Below are 20,566 nucleotides of genomic sequence, written 5' to 3'. Positions count from 1 at the left end.
ATTTAACTATTTGTTAATTTAGATCGCGTCACTTTTGGTTCACTATACACTACAACTGAGCTGCAACAGGTGAATTGCCCGTCGCCATATTTGTTTTTCAATTATCAGTGTGACGTCAGCGTTCTGCTCTCGCGACCCACCCTCCCTCACCATGACAACGGCAGATGACTTTTAGCATCGTCGGGAGACGGCCGTTACCTCCGCCGCCGGTGATTTAGAGGCGATTTTTCCCAATAAATTGGTGTTTTAAATCGGCCCGTCTGGTTTATTTTTCATGTCGGAAGGTCGCTGGAGCTGATAGAGCCCCTCATGAGCGGGAGGCCAGCCGGAGGCAGAGAGAGACGCTGTTTTACCGAGTGAACAACAACAACAACAACAACATGGCTCTGCTTCAGCATCCCCGGCTGCTGCTCCCCTGTGTTTTCCTGCTGCTCTTCGCCGGCCGTGTCCACGCCCGCTCCTCTCAGATATCAGATCTGAAATCTAAAATCTCCGGGGTGGAGGAGCTGCTGGAGGAATTCCGGAAGCAGCTGCAGCAGGACCAGGCATACAGAGCGGCCGACGTGAGCGACTCCTGCGTAGGCGACTTCAGCGCCGCGGAGCAGCGCATCATCCGGACAAAGGCCTCCATCGAGCAGGGAGCCACCTTCCTGTTGGCCCCGGACACGGTGTACACCTGGAGGGACTGCTTACACGCCTGCTGCTCGCAGCCTCACTGCACGGTGGCGGTGGTCCAGGAGGACCTGCGGCGACCCGCGGACAGCCTCAGCTGTTACCTGTTTAACTGCACCTACAGGAATAAAAACATCTGCTCCTTCGCTCCGCAGGAAGGCTTCACCACCTACAGCCGGACTCCGAACGCCACGCTGGGGCTCCTGCCTGGAACCACCGGCGGAACCACCGGGAAGCCCCGGCAAGCTGGGGAGGATGACACCCCAGGTGGGACCTGTCTTTATAAAACCTCATCATTCTGTGGGATTATAATGCTAATAGCATCACTGTTAAAGGTTAGCTTACAATTATATTTTTAAAAGTACTTTATTTATCCAAAAAGGACATTAAATATAGCTGACTGTCAAGGCTGTTAACATTCAAGTATTGTCAAAGTTGGGTAGTAAATAGTTACATTTACTTGAATAACTTTTTTTTTTGTACTTTTAGGAATATTTTTACCACGCTGTTTTTTTAACTCTTACTTGAGTAAAACTTCTGGGTTCTCCACTGAATGAAAATCAAAAATGTATTAACCAAAAAATCAACAGACACACACCTGCAGTTTTTATTAGTTTTATAAACTTTATATTGAAAGAAACTGATTTGGAAAACAAAAGAATCTTTGGCCTGATTTTGTTATTTATATGAATAACTTTGGTTTTTGAAACAATAATGTGAAATAATTTGATCAGTTACTCAATACTTTTTACCATAAACTTTGTTAATCTTACTTTAGTCATTTATTTTGCCTGATTTTGTTACATGAATTATTGTAATTTTTGTCCTTAAAATTTCCACTTAATTTTATATTTTGATCTGTCTGATGATGTAATTTTTAAATATTAAATGATTGATAATTTTATCAGTTACTCAATACTTGAGTAAACTTTTTACCAAATATTTTTTTACTCTTGAGTAATTTCTTGGACGGATACTTTTTAAAATATGTGGAAGTAGTGCCACTCTTACTTGAGTAAAATGTTTGGGTACTCTGCCCACCTCTGAGTGCTGCTAATCCACCTCATTTGCTTTTCCTGCTCGTTTTTCATTTCTGTCTGGTAAAGATTGAAAGACGTTGGAGTCTGGGATGTGATCTTTTCCCAGTATGATTGTTGGAATGAATGTACTGTGGTGTGAATATTTTTGCAAAAGCTTCGTAGTTTCTATTTTACTCAGCCGATTAAATTAGTGGCAAAGTTTCTGGTCAACTTAAAATTAAGCTTGAAAGATGCAATTAGGAAGTGAAAAAATATTTTTTTTATGGAAAATTATACCAAAGTTGGTTTTTGTATGCTCTCTGGTTCATGATCAGAAAATAGAAACATTTTATTAACCGTTTTTTGCAAACAATTCTATTTACTGGATTTTGTTTTTTATGTCCTCAAAGGGAAATCAGGCTGTTAGACACGGATAGTGTTTTATAGCAACTGAGGAAGCATTACCAAATGTTTGCATATACAAATGTTTTATTTTGTCAATGTAAAGCATGACAGCAGAATGTTGACCTTTTCACTGTAAATTTGGTTTAAATTTACTATAAATAATGAGAATATGATTTGTTCTACAGTAAAGTCTCTTTCTATCAGCCATGCATCTCAGCACACTGCAACTAAACATTATCCGCTGGTATTTCACTGATACGGCGCCACGGTTGGATTAATGATTGTCCTCTAGATCAGGATGCTGAGAGCAGGACCAGATGTTGTGCAGCTTGAGCTGAATGTCAATAAATGTAAAACAAGTGGCTAAATTTTCTTATTTCAGCTTTTGAGTAGCTAATTTTTTATGCTTTATGTCACTGAAGTGAATATATTTAGTTTTCAACTTCCTAAAAAAGGCATGCTAACCATTTTTTGTTAATATAGTTGAAAATTTTTTCTTTAAAAACTTTACTTGTGGCTTTTCTTTAAAAGTGGGGTGCACTGATTTATTGGTACCAATTTCTTTAATTTGGAGTGATTGGTGATCGGCCAATACTTAAATGTGAAGCTGATCTAATGCACCGATCTGATCGACCTCAGCAAAGGCCTAAAAATCAGCCGCTGTCCTCTTCTGCTCTCCCATGAGAGAAGTTTGACTGGCAGACCGGCCCGCCGGGTCATGTCTGCACAGATGCAATTAACAATAGTCGCTCAGCTGTTTCCAATTCAGCGACTTTATTGCAACTTTTAGTGACATTTCAGACAAAAACAATTGGTATCGGCCAAAATCGGAATCAGCAGGTCAGGCTTTTAAAGAGCCAGAAAACTGCAATCGGTGCACCCATGATTAAAAGTCTTAACTTCTAATATTCTACTCCATAATTTTAGCTTCACAGTTTAATATCGTAGTTGGGTGGCATTAAGTTCTGCAGCAAAAACTTTACAAAAGCAGGAGTGTTATAAATACGCTTTGTGAAAAGGAACCAAAATCAATGTTTAGTCAAACTTAATAAGCTAAATCAGAGACGTAAACATCACAGGACTAACGTCGGGTCAAATCCACAGAAACGGACGAGCCTCCTCGCAGTGATGCTGGGCAGGACGTGGTGATCCAGCTGCCCACCGACTGGGCCGTCCTGGACGGCAGGGACAGCGTGGACGACCACAGGATCACCCGCTACGAGTGGACTCTCGTTAGAGGAGACACAGCCGTCAACATGAAGGTCTGCTTTCACGTTTTATCCGTCACTAAGTCCAGCAAAACGGACACAAAACGTCAAGGAAGGATGCAAAGGTTAAACTGCAAAAACACGAAATCTGACCAAATATTCCTGGTCGAGCTTCTGGTACAAATATCTTAAAACTTACTGAAAACTTTGTTGTTTTTTTAGGAAGTTATAGGAGCTTGTTTTAAGTTAATAATTTGCTAATATTTATGGAAAAGTTCACATTGGCAGATAATTTTCACTTTTAGCAAGACATCCTTCACACTTAATTGAAATAATTATTTCACGCACTTTTTCATCAATATTAATGAATTTTTCATGTAAAACCAGCTCCTCTGTCTTGCTGAAAAGTTACCTCAAGTTAGTTTTGTCTCATTTCAAACATTATTTGCATTAGAAACTAGACAAACAATACTTGGTAATGTTTAGTGTTTTTATGGTGAAGGTGTAGCTCTAGTTCAGTATCATAACTGCAATACGATCTCTATGTGAAGACACATCTTTAGAAAATTTGTACTTGCACAAAAATACAGTTTTAATCTTGAACCAGGTGAACCACGGAGCTTCTTCTCTTGATCTGCACTCAGACAGTCAGATGATGCAAATATTTGCTCTTCCACTGTGAATGATCAGGTTGTTGTTGTTGTGACAGACATGAGAGAATAGAAAGCATCGATGCTCGGTTTACAGTAAACCGGTTCACTTGAATGCACAGCTCCGTATTTCCACGCTGTATCAACAGAGACTAGATTTGGTTTTGCATTCACACAAAGCCCAGAGAAAAGCGGAAACATGAGCCGGTTTCAGTGACCAGAACCTCAGAGATCATTTAATCATTTTTTCTTTTTGCTCACTTTCTTTTCTAAACAAATATATTACAAACGACAGAAAATGTTTTCAAAAAGTGATTTTTATGGGGTGCTGTGGTGGCGCAGAGGCGGGGCACGGCCCATGCGCTGAGGCGTTGGCCCTCATGCTGGTGGTCGTGGGTTCGATTCCCGGCGTGGTGACATTTGCCACATGTCTTCCCCATCTCTCACAACCCTCTTTCCTGTCGAACTACTTTCAAATAAAGGCCCATAGAGCCAACAAAACCTTTTTTAAAAAAGTGGCTTTTATTTAGGCATCCCTTTTGTGAGTTTTACGAGTATTAGTGTCAGGCTACGAGAATTTTTATTCAATTATGAGAATTTAGCCATAGCATTAGCAGAAACAATGTTAACCAGAAAATAGTTGTTTTAAAAAGAAAAAAAATGTTTTAATGAGGAAAAGGTTTGAATTATCAGGATTTGACTTGAGCAGCTCGTTTCAGCGTCCTGCGACTGATCAACTATTGTTTGTAAAGCTTAAACGGCGTAACGAATAACTTCACAAGATGCTCAACATTCCTCATTCATTTTTTGTCAGTTTTTGTATCCGAGTTCTCATAAAATTACGACTTTATTGTGGTAATTAAAAAAATGTATCTTATCCCGGCTCTAATATTCCATCGTAGAGTTGATTTAAATAAATAGAAGCTTGTCAAACAAGATGGCCGCCTCAGCGTGATGACATCACTTTGAACTATAGAAACCCAACAACTGGTGAAAAAAATCCAGATTTTCCACAAATTAAATCTTCAAAACCCAACAATTAATCAATAAAATCCCTGGTGTGAACCTTGGCATGCTTTATTTTGTTTGTGCACACTGAAGGCGACCCACCCAGGGCTGCTGAAGGTCAGCGGTCTGCAAGAGGGCGTCTACACGTTCCAGATGACTGTCACCGACTCGGCGGGGCAGAAGAGCTCCGACAACGTCTCTGTCACCGTGCTGGCACCAAAACACCAGGCGGAGGGTGAAAGGCTCACCAACAATGTCTCCACTTTTGGCTCCGACTGTTGGGGAGTTTGAGTGGTTAATCGTATTTGTGTTCACAGTTTGCACTGGTGACTGCTCCAACTACCAGTTCAAGTGTGACGATGGCTGCTGCATCGACATCTCCTACGCCTGTGACGGGAGGCAGCACTGTCCCGACCGCTCTGACGAAGACTTCTGCACAAACTGTACTGATTTTCATCCTTTCATTAGAGATGCAAACAATTAATCGATTTATGATTAATAGTTCACGTTTTATAAGATTAAAATTTGTTTCAATCAATTAACTTATAACATCTGCTTAGACCTTATTTTAGTGTTGTAATTTAGCCTCCATCCAGCAGAGGGCGCCGCTGGCCACACTGAAGCGAAGTCAGCTAGTATAGGATTAAAGAACAGTAAAGAGAAACCGTCCAGTTTGGAGTGCAAAACGCACTTTATGCTTTTCTGTTTTGAAATATAAACGCTCAACAAACTCAAGTTTAACCTAATGGTGCTCATTAAGCCGAGCTGCGACCGGGTGAGTCATTAGAGCTGTTTTAGATACAAAAAAAGGAGAAAATTTCCACCAAAAATACTAAAATGTAGAAAAAAACAAAAATTTCTGAGCTCCAAAAGTCGAAAATTTGCTAGAAAATTTTCAGATTCGACTCTTAATTTTCTAGAAAATTTTTTTGTGTGATTAATCTCAAATTGTCAGAAATGTTTAACTTTTCAAACTTTTAAACTTTTCAAAATTCAAAAATGTGTTTCAACTTTTGAAATTTCCATGTTTTTTCTAGACAATTTCTGAGATTAATCTCAAATTTCAGAGTTTTGTCTAGCAAATGTTTATCTGTCCAAGCTCAGAAATTTCCAAGTTTTTTCCCCCTAGAAAATTAGCGAGATTAATCTATAATTTTCCAAATTTTTGTTTTTTTTAAAAAATCTACATTAACCCTAATACGCTGTTGTAGGTGTGGGATGTATGCGATTTTGTTTTGAAATATAATCTCTCGAAAAGCTACTTAAACTCTGATTTGAAGAGAAAACTCGGGTTTTTAAGAAAATGGTTGCTTATCAATTAATTGTTCGATTAATCATTTCATAAGATGAATCTTATCCTAACTTTATATCAACTGATGAATCAATAACTTGCATCCCTGCTTTGAGTATAAATGATTAAAAACACCTGATCCAACACCCAGAACCTGATCCCTGTGGGTTTGTTTCAGTCGATGGTGGCCGGAAGTCGGTGACCCACCCGGTGAATCCCCCCAGCCCTCAGAGGCCTGCAGCCCGGACCCAGCAGGCGGACGGTGCCGCCATGCTTCCAGAGGCATCCAGGAAAACAGTCGTATCAGCGGTAGATGGGAGCAGCGCCGTTCCTGCTCAGAGCCTCACCGAGCAGCAGGGCGCGTCTGCTAACCAAGGTAGGAAGAAGGTTAATAATCGAGTTAAAGGACATCCGTGTGATGAGTCTACTCCAGTTATTTGTTTGCTAAACAGTAGGATGCACTCCTTAGTGCTTTATGTTTTTGTAAAGCAGCATGTTTGTGGGCATGAGAGCAGATGGAGCCTCCAGGCGGCCGCTGAGCCAACAAACCACTCAGCATTCCCTGGGAAAGCAGCTCTTAGCCTGCATCCCTTCTCAGTGCCAGAACAAAGATCCCCTGTCTCTGATGCCATCTGATCCCTGAATTAGACCGAGACCGGCCAAAAGGCCGCCTGCACCACGGCTGTTTTAACACACTCAGCGTATTATATGCCTGAAGTGTGTTCTCTGAAGAACGAAGCTGAAGTAGACGAGAAGACGGTTTTTGGTCTAATGATGGTTAAACGTGTCATAATCACTTTGTTCACTGCAAAAAATAAAATCTCACCAAGTATTTATGGTCTAGTTCAGTGGTTCCCAAACTTTTTCTCCTGCGCCCCCCCAGTGGTTTCCAAATATTTTCTGGGCCCCCCTATGGATTACAAATAGCTGTCTGGTTGAACGACAGGTGGGAGGGAGGAGAGAGGATTCTTAGAGCCTTTTTGGGGGCAAAATGAATGTATGTCGCTGAACATGGACAACAACATCGGTAGCCTACAGGCTACTCGTTAAGCTTAAGGTGCTGTATTGATATTAGCTAGTCATCTTTTAGCTAACATTACCTGCATCCAGCAGCTTTACTCAACTCAGTCAGTTAGTTTGGGAGAAAAACTGTGAAAAGTTCTTTGCATTTTTGCTGGTTTGCTGCCACGATTCTAACACACAACTGCGTAGCTCTGCACAGCAGCAGCAGGTCTCCTTTGCTGCTGCACAGGCGTTTAAGGCGGCTTGGAAAAATAGGTTACCACATGTTAACAACGGATTAAACAGTTTTAACTAATGATAAAAGTGACAGAGGACACAGATATGGGAAGTGTGGAAGCCCCTACTGTATCAAATTGACAGAGGAATAACAGAGAGTTGGCCATTCTAAGGTAAAAACCCAATGCATACAATGTTCATGTTTTGTTTTTCATCCAGACGGCTCCCCGCGGCCCCCCCCTGCAATGGCATGGCGCCCCCCCTAGGGGTCGCGTCCCACAGTTTGGGAACCTCTGGTCTAGTTTCTGGTGAAAATACCTTGGTGTACTTGAAATAAGACAAAACTAACTTGTAGGCAAGAAATAGGAACATCTTTTCATTAATAATTCCTTAATATTGATGAAAAATAGTTATTTGTGAAATAATCTGCCAAAATAAAATGTGTTGTTCCAAGTTAGTTTTGTCTTATTTCAAGTGTACTAATGTAAATACATTAGTACACTTGAAACTAGACCAAGAAAACTTGTTTTTAAATTTTAAAAAAGGATTATTATTGAAAGGAAGTCGTTTAAAAAAAAAGATTAAATTGCAGTTTCTAGATGCACAAACCTGGTTGGGGTTTATCCCAAAGACTAGCTGGGATTTCAGTGGAAGCAAGTCTAGATTCAGGGACTGAATACATAAACTAAAAGGAAACAGTTTATTCTTATCCTTCTTTGTGGTAATTTTGCATTACTTTGTGTTGTTCTGTCACATAAAATCCTGTGAAGTTGTGGTTTTAACATGACAAAATGTGAAAAAGTTTCAAGGAAATATATACTTTTGCAATATTTTGCAAGGTGTTGTAAAATAATATCTGAAACGTTCGTGGTGTGCATCTGCTTCTGCAGATCCGTGCGCTGCAGATCCGGTCGTTGGTCCCTGTAAAGGCACCTTCCCTCGGTGGTACCACGACCAAACGGCCCGAGAATGCAAACACTTCCTGTACGGTGGTTGCCAGGGTAACCACAACAACTTTCTCCAGGAGTCGGACTGTGTCAGCGAATGTTTACAGAAAAGTAAGTAGATGCATCATTTGATTTCTACTCGTTTCTTTTAATCACAAGAATCTGAAGATGCATTTTCACACTGATGTCGTGTTTTAGGCTCGGCCTTCAGCCCAACCAGTGCAGCCGCCCCCGTCACAAGGCCGACTGAGAAAGGTAAAAATATATGTTCACAAGCGATTATTTACTCTGACGATTCATTGATTAATCAGATAAAAATGGCTGATTCTGCAGATTTTTAATTCAACCATTTAAGCCTTTTTAAATACAATGTTAGAGGTACATTAAAAGATGCAACTGAACAAATAATTCAATTATTTTTTTAAATAAATAAATATTTGATTGCCTAAAATGCATTTCTTTAGTAAATTCATACCGACAGAATAGTCAGTATTGCTCTGAATTTTTTTTTCTTCCAAAAAATAGCCTTTATTTTAGTAATTTATTCTCTACTTTACGATTAATTTATTAGTTGATTAATTCATTATTTGATTAATCGTGATTAATCGTTTCAGCTCTAGTTTACTGGCTAAAGTCTTGTCTGTATTAATTGTTTAAGCTGCGCCTCAAGTTTCCAAACCCCAAGCAGAGAGTAGCGACATAATCTCCAAACCATTTCCAGTTAGAGGCGGACACCCAGGCCCGGAGTCAGGTGAGTCCGGTTATCTCTGCTCATATTTGAATTATAATTTCTCTGCAGGTGAAGCTCTAGTTTTCTTTCCTTCAGGTGCAATTCTTCCTCTGGCGCTCGGCATCCTCATCACCGCCTTGCTGCTGCTCATGATCGGCTGTCGTCTCAGACTCGTTCGTCACAAGCTAAAGAAAGCGCGACCGCTCACCACCGAGGAGTCCGACTACCTCATCAACGGCATGTATCTGTAGCCCAGGAAGCTGTTAGCGCTTCGTCTCAGACTGAAACAACCAGGCCCGTGCAGAGACCACTAAAGGGGCAGGTGCTCAAAACAAAAAAAAAAAAAAAAAGGGCACATCCAACCGTATTTTAGGACAGAATATTAACAGCCACTCAGCTTTCAAAGTTTAATAAACAATGATAAATTACAAAATTGTGAGATATACAATCAAAGCTAAGGAGAATCTCTACATAGAGCATACAGCTATATGTAAGATATTTTATTAGTAATTTCTTTCTGCAGGTCTATTGTTATAGGAAAGTATTGCAATATTCAAACCCGCAATTTAGCAAGATATGTAAATCAGAGCTGGACCACCAGACATATTTTGTCTTTACAGAATTACACTAGTAAAAATATAAAAAAGGGCACAATGCAACCTTTTAGTGTTCCGATAATAAAAAAAAATATGCTGCCTGTTTGCTACACTTGCAGTGGAAATGAAGATGATCCATTCAGGAAAGCAGAGCTGCATCAAACTTCAACATGGAACTGCAGAAAAAAGAAAAAAACAAAAGCAAATATTTAATTGTTAATGTATGTCACCATGAGAAAAGCCTACAGAGTTTTGCTTAAAAACTTTTTTAAACATTTAAATCACACATTCGTCTCATGGAGTGAATTTTTTTTTTTTTTTTTTTTTTTTGCAAAACAAACTTATTTGCGCTTGTCAGAAATCTTAGGTAAATGGTAAACATTTACCTAACGCCAGAATAAATGAAATGTACATTATGCAGCAAAGGAAATTAGAAGATCGGACATATATTCATTATGGAGATGATCGGTTTTGGACGAGCGATGAGCCCCTATTGCATAATAAATACTAAAGAATGACTGATATCATTAACGATACAGGGGAGAAGCTTTTAGTTATCTAGCTTTGCTAGCAAAGTCGTTAGCTGGCAGCTAACGACTGAATCTATCAGTCTAACGACTAATGACTGAATCTAGACCCTGAATCTATCAGGGTCATCAACAGCAGCCTAATGTCTGTATGATAAAAATACTGAATCGATAGATAAGAACAGTTTCTCCTCACCTGGCTGTCTCCTCCCGCTCAGTAGTTCTTCAGAGAAACGCAGAGGCCTGTCAGTGTCTGTTGTATTTCATTTAACCCGCGACTCCGAGCTGAGGCAGAAACGATACGTTCAACGTTTTCCGTCATCTAACAAGTAGCAAGTTACTCCACTTTATTCACCAAAAACGTTTTTTTTTTTTTTTTTTTTTTATAATTCACCAAAAACTGTTCTGTAATCTGGAACGTTCGCTACGTTGAGCTCCAGTTAGCCGCCTTATCTCACTGCGCGAGAGGCAACTGCGTCATGGGCAAAAGGTCAAAGGTGACAAGGTGATCAGAGGGCTTATTATGTTGTACAAAAAAACAAAAAAGCAAAGAATTTTAGCACGTTTTTATGTGTCAGAAGAGGGCTTAGGAAATAATAATAAAACATTTTTTTAAAAATTGACCAAAAGGGCACTTTGGGGCAAGGAGCAAAAAGGGCACGTGCTCAAGCACCCCCAGCCCCCTCCCCCTCTGCACGTGCCTGGTCATTAAACCAAACAACCCGCTAAATTACATATCACACATTGTTCAGCTTTTCTTCCTGCGCAAAACGCCATTTCTGCCACTAGGGGGTCACTAATGTGCCATGTTTGTGCTGCACCTGTTACCACAGCTAGCTTGAACGAAAGACGAGTATTTGAGTGCCTGGTAACCATGGTTACCATCCGTAGATCCTGTTCGAGTCCGAATCGGTTAAGCCACACCGTGTCCTGCGAATCTTCCTGTCTTTACAGCATGTTTTTTTCCTTTTTCTTGTGATAAATCATTATAAACACATTTCATTTGGTTTAATGTTTGAAATAAATACAATAAAAGTACCCCATGGAAAGGAATCTTACAATATTGTGGTTATTTGTATTTTCTTTAAGATTGCTGGGGAATTTACTTACACAGATATGTGCAAGTAAAATACTAAAACGTTACATCTGTAAATAAAAAATATTTCATACAGATGGATATAAATGAACATTTAAATATTACATAAATATTACTATGTAATAATTTTGCAGAATTCCAAGTAAATTTTGTGAGATTTCTGAAAACCAAGTTAAGTTTCTGTACATTTTTTGTAAGATCCTACAAACATTTGTCACATGACATTTTTGAAAAAAAACTTTGTAGAGAAATATGTACTTTACAAATGAATTTTTTTCTAAAGAACCAGCATTTTACATCAATCTTTAGGATTTAAAATAAAGAGGACAGATATATTTAAAAAAAAGATTGATTCCAATATATTAAGGGAAACATAAAAACATACAACTACTTTTAGTTTATCTGTATTTATAAAAGCTAACTAGCAGCTTTTAATTTTTAGCAAAAGTCATGAAGACTGGTTTAGAGAGATTTTGAGTTATTTTTGTAAAATTGTGCAAGTTGGAACCTTGAAATGTTACGAAATTAACTCTGTAAAACCTGCAGAGTTTGTTCCCATCTGCATTGACTGGGGAAAAACACGAAACAAAAAAACTGCAAGAAAAACATAAACATCTTTATTTTCATATGCCATTCCAGATATTGTGAAAGCCAAATATCATCAGCCACTTCAATCCCTCTAAATAAAATGTGCTTTTTTTGTGTATTATTCTTTTTTTCTCTCCAAGAAAACAGACATTTGCTTTATATTGTTGAAGTTTATTTTGGCAAAGCAGTGACTCTCCCAGTTAGTGACCGCACACGTCGGAAATGGAGACCAGCGGCAGCAAACGACACGTCACCCGGTGGGAAGCGCAGCCCTGTACCTGCATGCGTTTTGGTGAGTTAGGTGCTGTTTCTGAACTTCGTCCAGAGAGCTGAGTGTTTCATACGTGACCTAACGGTTCTGCACATCGGTCACGGTGTTGTTCGTGTTTTCTAATACTGCTGGCAGGGTGTTGAGGGGAAAACAAGCTTATATTCTAGCAGAAAAGTCTACAGTTAGATGATCCACACACACACACACACGCACACACACACACACGCTGTAGCTAGGTGAATTATCTAAAAGTCTCCGGCATTTTCGTTCTGCTTTCCTCGTACATTCAGCTTTGACCCTGCTGACATGTAATGTAAAAACACCTGACTGCAATTAAACAAAAACAAATTAAACCCAGCAGTTAGAATTAAATTACCCAAAAAATGGAGGCCTGGAAATGAAAAAAAAAAACAAGAAAAATCCCATCTTGAATATTTCTGCATGGAGCTTCAAGCAGTCTTTTCCTTGCAGCCCTTTCAGGGCTGTCAGTGTTATTTCTCCAGTCCCTCTTTAGACTCGAACAAAAAAAAAAAAAAAAAAAAAAAAATGAAGCACGTTTTATAATGCTTGAAACAAAATATCAGGGCTTGCTGATGCCATCCGAGTTTTCCCCAGGTTTCAAACTTAAAGGTGGATTATGGATCGTCTTCTTATTCAGAGTTCATCCCTGTGGAAGACAGACCGTGAACGTTAGAGCAGCAACATGAGAGGAAACACCAACCTGTCATGCAAACCGCAAAGAACCGCATGCAGAACGATCAGATAAAAACAGCAGCCGGTCTGAGGCCACGTCCCACAGAGAAGATGATTCAACCAGCTTTTATTGGGTAGTAGGCAACCAAACCGACTAATCATGCTTTAAGCACCTCCAGCACCGCTCCTGTTACGTAACATTTTGGTTCCAAACAGGAAGAAAAAAAAAAGATAAAACCAGATTAGTGGGTGAAGAAAGTGTTAAATAAACAAAAAAAAAAGGGGGGGAAACGTGCAGCTAGTTGGTATGGTATGGAAGAAGCAAAAAATGTCAACAAGCAGCAAAGTGCAGCCCCTTGTGCGCCATTGTCTGCTCCAAGCCACACCATTTCACCTTTGCCACTGTGAGAAGGAGAGAGAGGGAGGAGGGGGAGAAGGAAGTCACTTCCACCTGGACCACTGCTTGTCTCTGTCTGTTAAAGGCACATAAATCACCCCCATCAAGGGCTTCATCTTGGTGCTGCCGTCTTCCATCTTGTCGTATTGCTCCAGCATCTGGTTGCCTCCAGCCGGGCCGACCGGGAGAATCAGTCGCCCGCCGGGTTTTAACTGGTCCAAGAGCTGAAGAGGCGGGAAAGAAGAGCGTCAGTGTGGTTAAAATTATAATGAGAAACCAGTTACAACAAATGTGTAAGGACGAGGAAAAACTAAATATATATTTATGCTTTTATTTTCTATTATGTCAGTTTTGGTCCTCCATACTTTACCACAATAAACTCCAGCAGTATAAAGAAAATGTTTGTTTTAATGTATATATTTTGTTTTTTTCTTTCGTTTGTACAGATGCTGTCATCAAAAAATGTTTATTCATTTTTCTTTTCCTTATACATGCGTTTCTGTCAAGTATATATTTAGTTTTTTCCTCGTTCTTTCGTTTCCTAACAAAAGAACGCGTCGTCAAAATTGGACAAACGGGATAAAATCTCTACTTTAAAACAGCAACGCTGCTTTTTGCTTCTTTTTTTAGAGGCTTTTCATTTCAGCAGGATGACGGACTCAGAATGACTCACAGCTTGGGGGACGGTGGCGGCTGCTGCACCGACATGGATGGCGTCATACGGCGCCTCCTCTGGGTGACCCATCCTCCCGTCGCCCACTGGAAGAAACGCAGCAGGAAGTCAGGACACCAGACTCAGCACAACACCGGCAGCCAGCCACTGACCACGCCGCACGGTTTTCCTTCCAACAGTCATAAATCATGAATTGGACCAAAAATGTGACTTATTCTTAAAATAATGGTGGAAACATTCAACACAGACAATTAGAGCTGAAAAGATTAATCAAAAATAATCAGCAGCTAATTTAGTAATCGATTAATTGTTAAATTGAGTATACATATATAAAAAAAGGGCATTTTAATGACAAAAAAAAAAAATTCAGGGGAGATTTTGCATTTAAGATAAAAAAAATAAATCCTGCCTGTAAATAAATGCTGACAGTGTGTATTTTCATTCTGACATTCTTAGCTTCATGTGGTTCAAATTGACAAAAAAAAATCTCTCATCACATTCTGCTTTCTAATTATTAATCTGTTAATCCAAAAATTAATCCAGACGTACTGATGTCAGAAAAAGCTGAGCTTTTCAAGTATTGATGTTAGAAGTATTCCTTAGCTTACCATAAATAAAGTAATGGTATATTATAGTAAGTTTTTATTTTCTGATTTAAAAGAGGAATACAATACATTTTCTGCATCTTTTCTAAAAGTGTAAAAAAAAGGGGGAAAAAAAAGGATTGAGTGGTTTGTAGGGATTCTGCAGAATGGGCCAGACTTTTTCCGATTAATCGTCACAATAAATCGATTAATAAGCTTCAACAGGGAATGCAAAAGAAAGAAATGCATTCTTTATCTCAGCTACAGCTACGTTTTCATCCCGTTTCATCAAAATTCATTTTTAAATCAAAATTTTATAAATTCATTAGCAAAATAAAGCAAGTTTATCAAACAATTAATAAAGTTAATTTTTTATGTCTTTTCACTCATCGTATTGTGGCAAACATGACATTTTTTTGTTTGTTGCTGAAATCTGATTTGTCCAAGCACTTGAAACCCAAAGGACCCGGTTGCAGCTGCACTTTCACCCTCCTGCAGAGATGGTGAAAGTGCAGCTGCTGAATTATTCAGAGCTGCAGACTCTGCTGAACAAATCCATCCTGCATCGGTGAAGAGCAAGAGCAGCAGCAGCAACGGTTCGAGCTGCAACATGACGAAATGAACCCAGAACGCGTCTGTCGTCCGCCGTGTCTCACCTATTAGCTTGACTCGGCCTGATGTTATCAAGTTGGGGTCGTCTTTCTTCACGTTGTTTATAGAATCGTCTACCAGCTCTTTGATGTGATCGATTCCTATGACTTTCCCTTTAGGGCCTACCTGGAGAGCACAGAACGGGTTCGGTTCAAACCACTGAAAACCATTTCACACCATTCTACTGTGATTGGTTGGGCTACGAAGCTGCGTGCTAAAAATCAGGAGGCTACCAGAGAGAAATCGCTCGTGTTTACCCGTCCTGTGTGTGGCTCACCATTCGTGCAAAGCAAACGGACAGGATTCCACTGCCGGACCCGACGTCCAGAGCTCTGGCTCCCTCGTGCAGCTGATCGTGTAGGAGCTCTAGTGCATAGGCATGCTGGGAGGACGGAGCGTCCAGGAAGACAAAACAGAAACGGACAGGGGAGGGGTGAGCTTCAGCACGAGACTGACACTAGTTTTCAGCAATATTTAAAACGCCTGACCGGCCGACACCGGTTCTGTCTGACAAGCTGGGAAATGTGGCAGAAGAAAAGGGGAACATTAGAGAGGCAAATTTTTCAGAGTCTAGAAATTTGATACCAATTTTTCTATTCAAACGGTCTAGAGATTCTGTTTAAAGAGGAAAGCCTGGTTTAGGCAAATAAAACATTTATTTCAAATACTATCAGTTTATATTTAAATAAAAGAGGAGTTTGTGTAGTTTAAATGACCAGCATCAGGTTAGCTTAGCTGCCTGGCTTCTTCTTAAATAAAACAAATTATTCAAGATACAACTCTAGAAAACATTAAGACACCACTTATCATGATCAGTTTCTCTAGTTTTACTTTTTATAGGCCTATGTTTGAGTAAAATGAACATTGTTCTTTTATTCTATGACAACATGTCTCTGAAATTACAAGCAAAAATGTAGTTTTTATTAGCAGAAAATGAGAAATGGTCAAAATAACAGAAAAGATGCAAAGAAAACAAGTTTATATTCATTTAAAAACAACAATACTGATGTTTTAAGCCAGGAAGAGTTCAGAAACCAACATTTGGTGGAATAACCAGAATAACTCAGGTCTATGAATCTCTATAGCATCAGTTTCACATGTAAGTTGGGCTGAAACGATCTGATTGTGATGAATTTAGTAATCGAACAATCATCATCTGGAGCATGCAGACTCTAAAACAAGTTCATTTTCTGAAACAACACAGAGCAGAAATTAAGGCAAAACTGTACCAAAATGTACATGGTGCATTTAAAATTAAAAACCTTCTTTATTTGTAAATGTGCTCTATACCTTTAGCTTCACCTGGTTCAAATTCCGTAAATAAAATCTCATATTAAGCAACTCTGACTGTCCAATTATTGATTGGTTAATAATAAAAAAATGAATAATCTGATTAGTGTTACACTGTATTGATGTTTATTTTTAGCTACAGGATCATCCTTTGCTACAAATGATCAACACTGAGGGAATAAAACTATTGAATTTTAGACAATAAAATGTTAATTTCTTTAAAAAATGAATTGTGTATTTCCAGTTTTAATATCGTGTAATATTAGCTTAAGTTGCTAAATGAAAAAGCTAAAGATTTCTCGATTAGCCATCAGCAGAATAATCGACTACTGCATTCCTAAGATGATCAGAATTAAGGAAATCAGGGCCGATTTATTGGTGCACCTCCAAATTTCACCCAAAATAAACACAATGTACCGACACAAGAAACGTCTTCAGCTCTTTTCTGTTTCTATTAGATCATGTGACCTGACAGAACCAGAACCAAGTGTTCAAAGTTGTGGGACAGAGTGTGTGGAAGCACGCAGAGCTCGTACCATGTGCGGGGCGCTGATGGTAGCTTGGTAGCCTTCGGATTGAGAGAGAAGCACAGGATCTGTTAGTTCGTCCCTCAGAAAGCAGAGCGGACAAAGTGACGGCAGGAGAGGACGCACCTATTGACTGCGGCGAGTCCATGTACGGGTTACACCTGGAGTAATGTGCTCTGTCTGAGGACAGCATGACTTCATACACCTTGTCAGATTTAATAATGCCATTTTCTGAGGAAGAGAGAGAGAGTTTGGGTCACTGCATTTTACCGTTGACCAGCTGGACGACACACTGAATTCATCACGGTCAACGACATTCGTTTTGATTTCAGACCTTTTTCAACTAATATAACGAAAATGGAAGAATGATAATGCAAGAACACATTGTCAATAAACTTTCACTGGAGCTGGAAGACGTTTAAATGTCTAAAATGAATAAACAAAACAACAAATAAAATGAATTATGAAGTCTCTGTAAATGTAATTTAATTAAAAAAAAGAAAAAAAGAACCCAAAGCACCAGACTGAAGACTTTAGTCATCCAGTTTTTGGTAGAAAGACAAAAACGATAAATCATGCAAATTGATTAACGTGATTGATTGATTTATTGCAACAGACAAAACTGACACACTATCCGGACAGTTAAAGATCTTCTATAAATCTCCCTGAGGAGATTTCTGCAGATGACTCTAGAAATATGCCGTTTTTCCTTCACGTTACAGTCATTCATCACTTGTTCCTGCAGCATCTTGTGCCAGCAGCAGGGAAAGCCAACTGCAGCCAGTTCCTCGCTCTCCTCACCCTCACAGCTACGCGCCGCTTCAGGACACCAATAATCTGCACAAGCTGCTACACCTACGACAGACTGCTCACATCTAAATTGCAAATAAAGCCTCACTTCAAGCTGCTTTTGGCTCATTCTCCATTTCTTTTTATTCATTTAAATCTGTTTTTTTTTTTTTTTGTCAAAACAACGTGAATTCAACACTGACCCACAGCTGTAGGAGCCGTGTTTCGCTGTGGTAAACCGGCTCAATTAAAACGACTCCAGTTTGACAACCACCTTTACTGCCCGGCCCGACCCGGGAACACAGAGAAAGGACATTAGTATGCGCTCTACGTGCGACTTGTTCTAAGGCACATTATGCTAATTCCGGGTTAAATTTCCCCCCGTTTGTGCCTAAATAGGTCAGTGTTCGACAGAAACGAGCACAAATGCCAAGAAAAGTCAAGATAAATAATCATCTTGACTCAGTTACTGGGTTTTTATAAAAGCCAGATGCTGGAGACGCTGCTTTTTATTTACAAAAACAAAAAATGCAAACCAAACTTCCATTTACTGTAAACAGCCAATTACAAATGAAGAACATCAACAACATCTCTTGTCGTTTCTGTCCCGTCGAAACCTGCAGCAAATGGCAAACAGCATGAAGTGCAACAATATCCTGGAGAGAGTGGAATATAAATAGACCTGGTGAGATATTTAATAGTGAACGTAGACTTGCAAACCAAAGTGGGAAGATATCCTGATGTCATTTACGATGCGAGTGTGAAAAACATGTGAGGGAAAAGTTTTGTAGCGACTTTATTATTGACGACTGCAGACCTGATCACAGTGGACTTAGAACTGCATCTGTCTCCGTTTTATTATGGCTGCAAAAGTAATAAAAGCCGCAGGAGCTTCAACGATTTCTTCCTTTCGGATAAAGCTTATTTTCAGTCCAGTTCTTTCACATTAACTTTTTTAAGTAGCTTAACATAGCACGAAAAAATTACATTTTATTTTGTTTTGTGGAGCATAGAGTTGCAGAAAGTTATCCATCCCACGTTTGTTGTGACACAGCTGGTTGAAATAAGGTCGTCATACTTTCGCTTGCTTAGAAAAACTGAATGGTAACCTGGAAATGTATTTTCTGTCACAAAAATTATGGAGAATAGTGTAAAAAAAGCAAAAGCTGAAGTTTTCCTCCTATTTTTATTCACGTTTGCAAGTAGAATTTTTTTTAACAACCTGATAGTTAATATTTTCAACTATATGTACAAAAAAAATACAAAAATTATCTGAAACATGGGCACATTCATGTTTACCCAACATAACGTCAGAAATTATCAATAATTTATATTTCAATTTCAAGATTTAATTTAAAAAGAATCAAGCTGGTTCTTGTTGTTTTTTAAATCAAAACAGAAATTTTTTTATTTATTTTTAAAAGTAAATATATAAAATATAAAGTAAATACATGTTTCGAACATGTTATATTGACATGTTTGAAACATGTAAATCTATCATGTTTATATTATATTTTATAACATAAACATAATATGTCAGCATCATGTCAGCAGAAAAACATGTTTGGCTGAATAACAGAAATATTTTAAGTCAATCGCAGTCATAGATTTTAACCAAAATAAAGACAGAACATTGAGAATATCTCTTGCAGATTAAATTCTGTAAAAAATAAAAAATAAATTATAATTTTTAAAAAGTAATTTATGGTTTATTTTTGATTGCGAAATTAATAAAATGGAGTCAAATGTATGTCTATGCTACAGTCTGGGCGTTAAGACATAAAATTGTGGCGGAAAATTATTGATAAGAAAGAAAAAGTATTCTACATTTATAAAGAAAAATAGCTAAGCTAAGTAGTGATGAGTTGACTCGGTGATAACCAATTGTCTGCCGCAAATTTGGAGAAAAAAAAACTGCATTTCCCTTTCTTAAATCGTGCACTAGAGACTCGTGTGATATTTACAGCTGTCACTGTCATTCACATGGATGTGCAGTCAAAGATTCAGACATCAGTGAGGGTGGGCAGGGCTGCACAATCCCAAATGACGCACATACGGCTAACGGGCTAAGCTAACGTTTCCCCGAGACTTTAGCTGTGTAAGCTCACACTGCGCAAAAAGAAGGGAATATTTTGATATTTTTGGTTTGTTTTCTTGTCCTGCAAAGACATAGGTGCGAATCTGTTCCACGCGTGAACGTGGTCTGCAGAAAAGGGGTGGGGAGAGAGGTAACCGTAGGTCAACAAACAGCTTAGCAACCAGCTAGCTTAGCTACGCTGATCCCTGCGCTAACCCCAAGCCTCCGAAGTGCAACGATTTACGGCGACCAGTCGGTGACAAGGTGACGGCGCTGCCGCTCCCACATGCATTCGGACTTACTGCGGAGATTGTTAACGAGCTCTGCGTGGCTGGCTCCTCCGGATTTCCACGCCATTATCAAGCAGACTTTGCGGAGTAAGTAGACAGCAGCTGTCAGTGCCGCGCCTGCGCCAACGGTTTTGCCAATGAAGCTGACAACCTCCAAAGGAGACGGCGGAGCGGCGGATACGTCACCGGACATCCAAATGAGTTTTAGCGCCTTTTCAGAGACACGTCCGAACAGAAAACGGCGTCATTTTAGTTAACGATTGATTTATTTGAATGTGCATCAAAAGCAGTGTTGGCTGAGAGGCATTAAAGCCACATTGCTCTGTCACAGTGAGATTTGCTGCAGTC

General features: G+C 39.3%; 2 protein-coding genes across 3 annotated transcripts; one reads left to right on the top strand and one right to left on the bottom strand.

Moving 5' to 3' along the window:
• Positions 1–146: 146 nt before the first annotated feature.
• On the top strand, positions 147–12,667 carry lrp11 (low density lipoprotein receptor-related protein 11). Its single transcript, XM_008397314.3, has 9 exons — positions 147–939; positions 3,201–3,358; positions 5,056–5,197; positions 5,280–5,405; positions 6,432–6,629; positions 8,383–8,550; positions 8,638–8,694; positions 9,098–9,190; positions 9,266–12,667. Exons 1-9 carry the CDS (start codon positions 381–383, stop codon positions 9,418–9,420), a joined length of 1,656 nt encoding a protein of 551 aa, XP_008395536.2. The 5' UTR covers positions 147–380; the 3' UTR covers positions 9,421–12,667.
• pcmt (protein-L-isoaspartate (D-aspartate) O-methyltransferase) lies at positions 11,984–20,550 on the bottom strand. Of its 2 annotated transcripts, none has more exons than XM_008397313.3 (8): positions 20,231–20,550; positions 17,189–17,293; positions 17,072–17,103; positions 15,523–15,627; positions 15,251–15,371; positions 14,011–14,096; positions 13,335–13,561; positions 11,984–12,914 (listed from the first exon to the last, which is right to left on the bottom strand). In XM_008397313.3, the coding sequence occupies exons 1-7, from the start codon at positions 20,409–20,411 to the stop codon at positions 13,382–13,384; spliced, it is 810 nt and encodes a 269-aa protein (XP_008395535.1). In that variant the 5' UTR covers positions 20,412–20,550; the 3' UTR covers positions 11,984–12,914; positions 13,335–13,381. The 2 variants fall into 2 exon arrangements, with proteins under 2 accessions (XP_008395535.1, XP_008395534.1); XM_008397312.3 differs by having other exon boundaries at positions 13,392–13,561.
• Positions 20,551–20,566: the final 16 nt, after the last annotated feature.

The sequence above is a fragment of the Poecilia reticulata genome, chromosome 21 (genome assembly GCF_904066995.2).
Source record: "Poecilia reticulata chromosome 21, P_reticulata-male-v2, whole genome shotgun sequence".
Classification (NCBI taxonomy): domain Eukaryota; kingdom Metazoa; phylum Chordata; class Actinopteri; order Cyprinodontiformes; family Poeciliidae; genus Poecilia; species Poecilia reticulata.
Note: the sequence above shows the minus strand (reverse complement) of the source record. Positions and strands in the feature narration are given on the sequence as shown.

Excerpts from the sequence above, each read along its gene's own strand:
- lrp11 (XM_008397314.3), top strand. The coding sequence starts at position 381 with ATGGCTCTGCTTCAGCATCCCCGGCTGCTGCTCCCCTGTGTTTTCCTG. Across the intron at positions 5,406-6,431 it reads CGAAGACTTCTGCACAAACT|TCGATGGTGGCCGGAAGTCG; the intron begins GTACTGATTTTC and ends GGTTTGTTTCAG. Across the intron at positions 8,551-8,637 it reads CAGCGAATGTTTACAGAAAA|GCTCGGCCTTCAGCCCAACC; the intron begins GTAAGTAGATGC and ends GTCGTGTTTTAG.
- pcmt (XM_008397312.3), bottom strand. The coding sequence starts at position 20,411 with ATGTCCGGTGACGTATCCGCCGCTCCGCCGTCTCCTTTGGAGGTTGTC. Across the intron at positions 14,097-15,250 it reads AGGCCGAGTCAAGCTAATAG|TGGGCGACGGGAGGATGGGT; the intron begins GTGAGACACGGC and ends CGTTTCTTCCAG. Across the intron at positions 13,562-14,010 it reads CCGCCACCGTCCCCCAAGCT|CTCTTGGACCAGTTAAAACC; the intron begins GTGAGTCATTCT and ends CCGCCTCTTCAG.